The 8,474-nt window shown below is 41.9% G+C and overlaps 2 protein-coding genes across 2 annotated transcripts; one reads left to right on the top strand and one right to left on the bottom strand.

Moving 5' to 3' along the window:
- EAF02_002319 (uncharacterized protein) lies at window positions 1–2,353 on the bottom strand (the record flags this gene model as incomplete). Its single annotated transcript, XM_038898367.1, has 5 exons — window positions 1–616; window positions 672–1,515; window positions 1,564–1,949; window positions 2,012–2,234; window positions 2,314–2,353. 5 exons carry the CDS (start codon window positions 2,351–2,353, stop codon window positions 1–3), a joined length of 2,109 nt encoding a protein of 702 aa, XP_038762059.1.
- Window positions 2,354–4,453: 2,100 nt separating this feature from the next.
- EAF02_002318 (uncharacterized protein) lies at window positions 4,454–8,474 on the top strand (the record flags this gene model as incomplete). The annotated part of the gene is made up of 4 exons (XM_038898366.1): window positions 4,454–5,366; window positions 5,428–5,499; window positions 5,551–5,813; window positions 6,060–8,474. The coding sequence occupies 4 exons, from the start codon at window positions 4,454–4,456 to the stop codon at window positions 8,472–8,474; spliced, it is 3,663 nt and encodes a 1,220-aa protein (XP_038762058.1).

The following is an 8,474-nucleotide window of genomic DNA, read 5'->3' as shown; positions in this document are numbered from 1 at the left end:
CTACGAACATTCACCACCCAGCATTCCCAATTCCCCGCTCAAAAATTCCTCCGCATTAACCAACTCCGTACTTCCATAAACCACTCTTCTCTTCCCAATTCCTCCCCCACCCTCTTTATTAACCCTTCTCGTCCACTCCTGTAAATTTCCATATTCATCCATACTACCTCCACCAACTGTAAAAACAATTGCTTCACTGAACCCTTGTCTACGCATACCAAAACTTGGTGTAATACCCGGTCCTTGTAGACTTCCTGGCATTTCATTTCTTCTGCTCGCGCTTGCTGGTGGTACGGTACCTCTTGCATTTGCGGATCTAGGGTCAAAGTAAAGATAATCTTCCGTTTTTGCTATTGCGGAACTAGAAGCGGATTGAGGATCCATAATTGATTCTGTGATTTTTGTGACAGTAAGATCACGGTTTGCGGGAAGGAAATTCTTTACTCCGGATATTAAATTATCGAAATTGGTGGTAATACCAGTTTCTTTAAGGGATGTGGTGAGGCGAGAAGAAATGGAAGAGAGACCACGGAAAAGATCGCCGGATGTACTTGGTGGTTGAGAAGCAGGGGTAGGAGCTGTAGTGAGCATTGTCATTCGGGTTGTGGTGCGAACTCTGATTTATTTGTTAGTCGCATCAACTAAATAAAACAAATGAATAAATGACTTACTGTTTGACATATGCCAGAGATGTAGTGTCAGCACCTGCAGTCTTCAATGATTCTTCAAATTTGTCCATCTCAGCCCTCGTGATTTCTTGTTCGGTACTCAAGTACCAGATGATAAATAATCTCAATTTATCTGTTGGTTCTTTGCCTTTATCTGCATCATTTATAACCTCGAGCATTTGCGCTTTTGTTTGCTTCATGATGTTTTCTTCCATTTGGTAAAAGTTATCCAATTGTCGATCCTTTATACCGGTCAAAAGTCCAGCTAATATATTCATGTGCATATCTAGCACAGCTTTTCGTTCTCTCAATTCGGGAAGTAAGGTAATGGCAGCCTTCAGATGTTGTGCTGAAGCACTCGTATCATTTTGAAGATCTTCTATGGAGGAAGCGCCTGTCCTCTTCGTTATATCAGTTGCATCGGCCTTGTATCGCATTAATTCTGCATCAATATCCTCCGCTACTTGTGGAAACGGCACAGCGGAATTTTTTGCCCAGAAAAAATCATTCGCATTCAAATCGTAGGCCTTTTTAGTTGTACCCTTTGCAGGATTTTCCTCATCTATTGGTGTCTCGACGGTAATTCGATTTAACTTCATTTTGAGAACATCATGTACGAGTGACTGATATGTCCAGGAATGCGACAGCATAGGAATTAAATCAACATTTCGATCGAGTATAATGAGCACAGGTCGAGCAGAGGGCGCAATGGTAGACTGACGATTGGCCGGGCCGGAGAACAGATTGTCTTTTGAATTTAGGACGTGGTCTCTCAATTTTCGATCGAGTTTAGCAGAGATCATTTCTGCTGCTGCACCAGGAGGACATCTGATTATTGGCATAACGCCTTTGAATTATTAGCTCAGCACCGATACAAAATCATCAAATATCTTACCCATTGTGACCATAACACTGAAAAGTCCGCTGACAATCCTATCAACCACGTTGTCCAATTCCTCATCCTTTGTCTTTGCGCTGTTCAATGCCCAATATGTATTCTGTTTTCTCATTCCAAGACTAAAGAGGTCCGGTTCTCCAACAATAAAATTCAGGTATTGATCAAAAAATTGCGCAATGTTTTCTGATGTTCCAGCTTCCACCGTTTGCTTTGCGAAATCTTCTAATAATGCGCGGGGTATCGAGGAGAGAAAGTTGATGTAGGCAGGAGAATAGAGACCTTTCGAGAGATCACTGGTAATTCCCTTCAAGTTGGCTTCCGTAGGTTCAACCAAATATAATACTGGAACATCTGGAATAGGATGTCGATTTGCTGTAATATGCCTAACTTCATCAGTACTTTTCAAGTCACATTGAAGCTCTTGCTTCCCCGCACATCAACATACATATGCATTGTAACTCCCCAAGCTCTCAAGTCACTAACTCGTAGTACACTACTGATAACATCTCGTCCTAAATCGTCAAAGACCAAGACCTTCCATATTGGTTCTCCATCTTCATTTAGAATAGGTACTGATGGAACGGCGATTCCAGTGTGTGATGTTTGATCGTGGGCATTCGCAGATTCGGGGGAATCATGATTCAAATTTAGCATGCGCTCAATTGATCCTATAGAGAGATGGATCAGTATCGAAGTATGTAAAAGAGCTAGAATATTGGGGGGCGGGGGGGGAATTTATTTACATACTGATCTGACGATCCCGGAGTGAGTTATGTGAAGTTGCCATGTTTGTTATTGATTTTCAAGGCTGTGATTCAGCCAAATTGGCCAGAATATATCATGCAATACCAGTATTAAGATGCGCAATAATCAAAGTATTATGAGGTAGATGAAATTCAAGAAAGGTATGGAATGGTTTGCCTTTCACTCAAGGACACATCTGCGACTTTTGCGATAGCTTATCGTTCAAGTTATCGGTACGAGGTAGGTAGGAAGGTTTCCCTAGTGAATTTCTTCCCTTGTTGGTATGAGGCTGTGAGAGGCTGAGGGTATGAGGGTATGAGGGTATGAGAGTATGAGCATGAGAGGATGAGGATATGAGAGTATCAATATCAACTCTCATGGTGAATTGTATCCAATAATGTCCAATACTGTCCAATAATGTGAATCTAAACTAAGAATGTTTTAGCGTCATCAAATCAAATCCAGGCACAAGGGGGGTCTCTCTTTTGTACGGCGAAACGTTCTGCAGGCGAAAGTAGAAAGCGAAAAAAAGGACTTTCCCAATCGTTCATTCCTTCAATCTCTCGTTCCTTTCTTCAATACAATACACAACAAAACACCATCAAATTGGGATTTCTCTTCCGTACTTTATCTCTCGACCTTCATCAACAACACCATCACCGTTACCCAATTCTTCATCAAACACACCACTTCAACTCTTCAACTCTTCAACTCTACACCTCTACACCTCTTCACCTCTTCACCTCTTCCCCCAACTTCATCAACTGTCCCATTACATTTTCTCTTTGATGGTTATCACATGGACGCGCCAACTTTACTTTTAATCAGAATTCATGATCGTACAAATTAATTATTGAACAAAAAAAAGTGACCGGATTTGAACAAGAAAAAGAAAAAGGCTGCTGGATCACTCATAAGAGTGTATAACTTTAGAAGAGATATTCACAAGGGCAGATCTAAGTGCGCAAAGCAGACAGAGACCTCAGAAAAAAGACAAAAAAAGGGTATGGTAACACTTTGAATACACACAACACCACAAAATCTTGATACGCCATGCAATTGAAGCTGGCAAAATTATCTACAACTACACGTTTACCTCCCCCTCCCCCTACCCAAAATATTGTATTGCCACCCCCCAAGAATCCTCAATCTGCATAGACACGAAGCTTTCATGCTTTGGCTTGCGCATAGAGAGGTCGGAAAGGGACCGCATATCAACGTGCAAGGTTGAGATGTTATAAGTTGCCCACGTCGTATAGCACAGTGAAAAGAGCAAAGATCATTTCAACATGGGAGATCTTGATCTATATCATTGCTGCAGAGATGGTATCCTTATATATCTCGAGCCTGGCTTCACTGGACTATATTGTACTGTGCAGGCCGCTGTTGTACTTCTTCTTACCGATAGTATTTCTTGGCTATCTGGCTTCTGGCGTTTAGAACAAAAAAAGTGTGTGATTGTACTGCTGAGTGTACTTGATGAGAAAGGTACATTCATGGGACATCACACATTTTGATAATAACGCAGAAGTGAGGTGTGATAATGGTCAATTCATACTTCGAGGGTGTGTTTTGGAAAGCATTCATTCATTCATTGATCCATCCATCCATCCGTCCATCAACATCTTCATTACTATTATCTTTCCAGAGAATTTCTTCAACGGATGGATTATTGCATCGCATATGATCAGAGAGTTGCAAGCATCGTCATCTGTGGCTTTTGCATACCTCCCTACACACCAAAAACTCATCTTTTGTTTCCTTTTCTTTTTGCTTACATTTTTCTCTTTACACCACCACACACTTTTTACTTTACGCCCAGCCATCAAGATGGGATTTCTCTCTTTCATGGGGGGTTGCTCAATCAAAAATGTACTTGTCAGCTAATTCACGTTCTTTGTTGTATAGCTTACCCAATAAGACCAAGCCAATTCATCCACTTTACCATAAATCGAATAGACGAATAATCTTACTCCTGGTCTTGGACCTTTCGGGACGCACCGCGCTATTTTTCTAGCCACGCCCCGAGCCTAGTTCGAAAAGCTAGTTACCCGCATTTAAGCGTCTCTTGCCGAGCCACTCTAATTCTACCAAGGCACCCTCCAGTCATTCACGTGACCACATCTCACTTTCACGATTCAAGATGGACGGTGATAATCATGGTTACATACCAGATGATGTTGATTTCGATGGGTTATTGAGTAATGGCTCAGTTTGGCCAAGTGCAGACCAATATGCATACCAACAACAACAATCTCAATCCCAACAGCCTCAACAACAGCCTCAACAGCAGCATATACAATCAGATCCATATGGAAGATATTCGAATATCCAGCCTTCTTATGGACAGTATGATATTTCTCATCAATCTCATCAGCAACCCACGTATAATCCTCTATCATATACGAATAGTCCTGCATATGCTGCTGCGCAGTACCAACATGCCAGACCATCAGACATGTTCACTCCTACCTCTTACGCTCTCGATCCTTCAATGCAAGAATCAAGTTCATACCATGGTGCTCAAAGTTCTTTCCCGTATCAGCAAAATACCACTCAACATCCCACAATTTCTCCTCAAACACTTCAATACAGTTTGTTGGCTCAACAGCAAATGAACAGTGGGATTCCATCGGCCGCTTTTCAACGATCAAATAGTGGAATTGGTAGTAAACCTAATTATAACTATGGCCAAAGGACACAAAGTAATGATAATCAATTCTTTAACCAACCTCAAAATGGTATTGTACCACAAAAGATGGACCAGAATTCATCCAACAACACCGTGCGGTATCCTTCGATTCCTACAGATCTTGTTCCAAAGGAGGAGGTAAAGCAACATGTTCCAATTACAGAACAATATTCTGCACCTGCTATTGCTGTCCCTCGTCAAAGAGAGATTCCCGAACCTCAACCCATTGCTCCGGCTCCAAACCCACTCCGAGTCACTCATCCAGATCTTGTTGCGAACAACCCTTCCTCAAGACCTAGATTTTCATATGCTCCATTTTTAGCATGGGAAGATACGCCTATACAAGTTCCTCCTGCACTAAAGAGTTAGTACACCCCAAAATTTTTTTCTTCCAGACATCAAATTTGCTAACATCTTTTGTGTAGATACCATTCCAAAGTATCATCCGAGAAAATCCAGAAGTGGAAAAGAACTAGTACCCGGACTGAATAAATCAAGTAAGTATCATCGGATCTCTTTGTTTACCTCAATATTAATATATCGGTTAGAAATTTCAACAACACCAGCAAAAATTTCACAGAAAATTCGCGCGCCAAAACAGAAGAAAACACATGTTAGCACTTATAAAGGCACTGGTAGATCTGCTTTTGATAAGGATTCTAATGTACGTTCTGATGGTACAAACACGCCAACTAAGTCTTCAACACCCACGGAATCAAGCACTTCAGAAGAAGAAACAAGTTCGGAAGAAGAGTCTGATTATGAAGATGATGAGGAAGAAGATATGCCACCTCCAATAGATATCAGCACTGTAAGTACAAATTCCCCTCCCCCAATAATTTGTGAATGTGATCGATCTTTATCATGTGTATGACATGCATCTGCTGTTGCTATTCCATAATAAGATATTTGACGTGTTCTGTGTGAACTATCTCAATACATAAGTGGACAATCATACTAGCATGCTCGCATACATGTCTTGACGTTATTGATATGCCAACCCATGGCTGATAGCCAATCATTACTAAAAACTAATGCTAATGATTGATCAATACAGGTGCGTGAACTCACGCGTCCCAGTGATATTCCTAGTGCTGCCCGATGGGATGCCATAGGAATTGTCTGGAAAGATCCCAATTCTAGTCCAAGTGCCGCTGCTATTACAAGTGCTATGAACGATTATGCCAATACTTTCATTGGTCTTCGAACTCAAATCAAGGATATCACGGCAAAATTACAAGAAGCAACAACATCTAAAGCTCCCGAGGGACAATTACAAAAACTCAAGTCACACCGTTCCGAACTATCAGAAGCTCTGTACCAAACAATCGAGGCAGCGAACAAGCTCGGCTATGGACCAATTGTGGAAAATCTTGGTGGTCACCAGAAATTAGTTAGTGGTTTGACAGCCACACTCATCGAATGTACAAAAACAGAAGATTACATTGGTAAACTTCCACGAGCTGTTTTTACTTTGCTTGCCAAATTTCAAACACTCACAGAAGATTTGCTTACGAAGAGTAAATTTGATGCTCTTGCAAAGCGTTGGAATAAGAAAGGAGATCAAGAAATTAAAAATTACATTAAAGTTATAATGGATAACACAGTTGATGCAAAGGGAAGAGCTTCTAAAATAGATCAGACATTGCCTAGCGCTGAAGACACCAAGAAGAAGCTTGAAAAGATAGAACAAATTAAATCTCGAGCTACAGAATCCTTGAAGCCCACAGCAACTAATCCAAACTCATCAAAAAGACCTCATGAAGGGGATAGCAGTAATGGCAAACCAAATAAGAAGTTTGCTACTGATATTTCTGGCACTCCTACCTCGACAACGAAATTGCCTCCGATACCTAAGAGGTCCAATGTCAACCTTCTTGGTATTTCTTCCTCCAAGTCAACTCCTAAGCCTGCTCCAAAGGTTGCGCCACCCAAGAAGAAAGAACCATCACCACCTCCACCGCCACCAATGTCATCCAGGTTAGGTGATATCCTGGCCAGCATCGAGAAACCACCTGAGGCACCAAAGAAGGCTTCGCCGGCGGCTGGACCTCCCGAAACTCCTGAAGAAAAGAAGCGTCGTGAGCGAAAAGAAAGCAGACGACATCTCAGAGTCAAATTCAAGCCAGATGATGAACTTGAGCAAATTCGTTTATTCAAACATGAGGTTGCAGAAGATGAGGGACGTCAAGATGGTATGTTGAGAGATGCACGTAATAATCATTCTGAGGGTATGATGCATAAGCAACGAGTTCAAGCTACAGATGAGGACGATGATGAAGTCATGTCTGGTATGATTGAGGATCGACCTTATCCTACTCTGGTTGAAGTCGATCTTTCCGATCTGGATAAGCATACTACATATGGTCCAAGTTATATTACCAGAGGTGGAAATGTCAAGTTTGTTACTCCGGAACAGCAAGAACAAGAGCGACGAGAGGCCAATGAGTTACTCGTAATCTATAATGATCCTTCAGAAATTCCACCATCTGCAAAAGAACCATCTTCTGCAAATGATGCCGCTACTGGTATGGTAAAACAACTGAAGTATCCAAATGCTCCTTGGTTGATCCAAAGACTTCAAGATATTCATCAGTATGGTCCAGAATATGCACGAACCCTTGCGATCAGTCGTTTGGAAGAAAGAAAGTACAAAGAAATGCTAGATAACCAAGCTCGCGGTTTCACACAAAATGCTTCATCTTCAACTAATGGTATGCCTGCATTACAACAACTTGCTGGAGCACCAAAATCCAACCCCATTATGGACGTAGCATGGGAGAATCTTCAACGTGTTGCCGCAACTTTGAAGGGCAAACCATATCCAGCTATCGAACCACCTGAGTGGATGAACGAAGCACAAAAGAAGGATTGGTGGGATGGTTATAATAAGGATCATCCTAATGCTGCAGAAGAGAGACTTCTTGCACAAATGCAAGCTCCTCAAGCTCCACCCGCTCCTTCAATGGTACCTCCAATGTCAGTCCCTCAAATGCAGGGTTATCAACCACAAATGACTCAGCCGGTTATGAATTATCAAGTCGCGGTCCCAGACGTCAATCAACAAGTCCAACAATACCTAGCGAGCTTGACTGGAAATAACAACCCAAGTACCGATACCCCAACATCATCATCAACACCCCAACAATTCGATTTCAGTGCCTGGTCCAATAATCCTGCTCTTCAAGGCTATGCACCTTCCCTTCCTACCGATTCCTCATCAAGGTGGCCCGGTCATCAAAGTGATGAAAATCGAGATTCGAGAGGAGGTAAAAATAATTACAACAATGACAAATGGCGTAAGCAGGGAAAGGATTGGAAGAAAGATACCAAATGGGAACCGCTAGATGAAAATGGACAGTACAAGGGAAAGAAACAACCGTGTAAATTTTGGGGAGAGGGAAAGTGTGCAAAGGGCGCGGCGTGTACTTATAGTCATGAACCGGAGGATCAAGGGAGAGATCGTTATTGA

Source organism: Botrytis sinoallii, assembly GCF_014898435.1.
Source record: "Botrytis sinoallii strain Bc 23 chromosome Unknown BSIN_003, whole genome shotgun sequence".
Classification (NCBI taxonomy): Eukaryota; Fungi; Ascomycota; class Leotiomycetes; order Helotiales; family Sclerotiniaceae; genus Botrytis; species Botrytis sinoallii.
The sequence above is the reverse complement of the archived record's forward strand: the minus strand, read 5'-3'. Positions and strand labels throughout refer to the sequence as shown.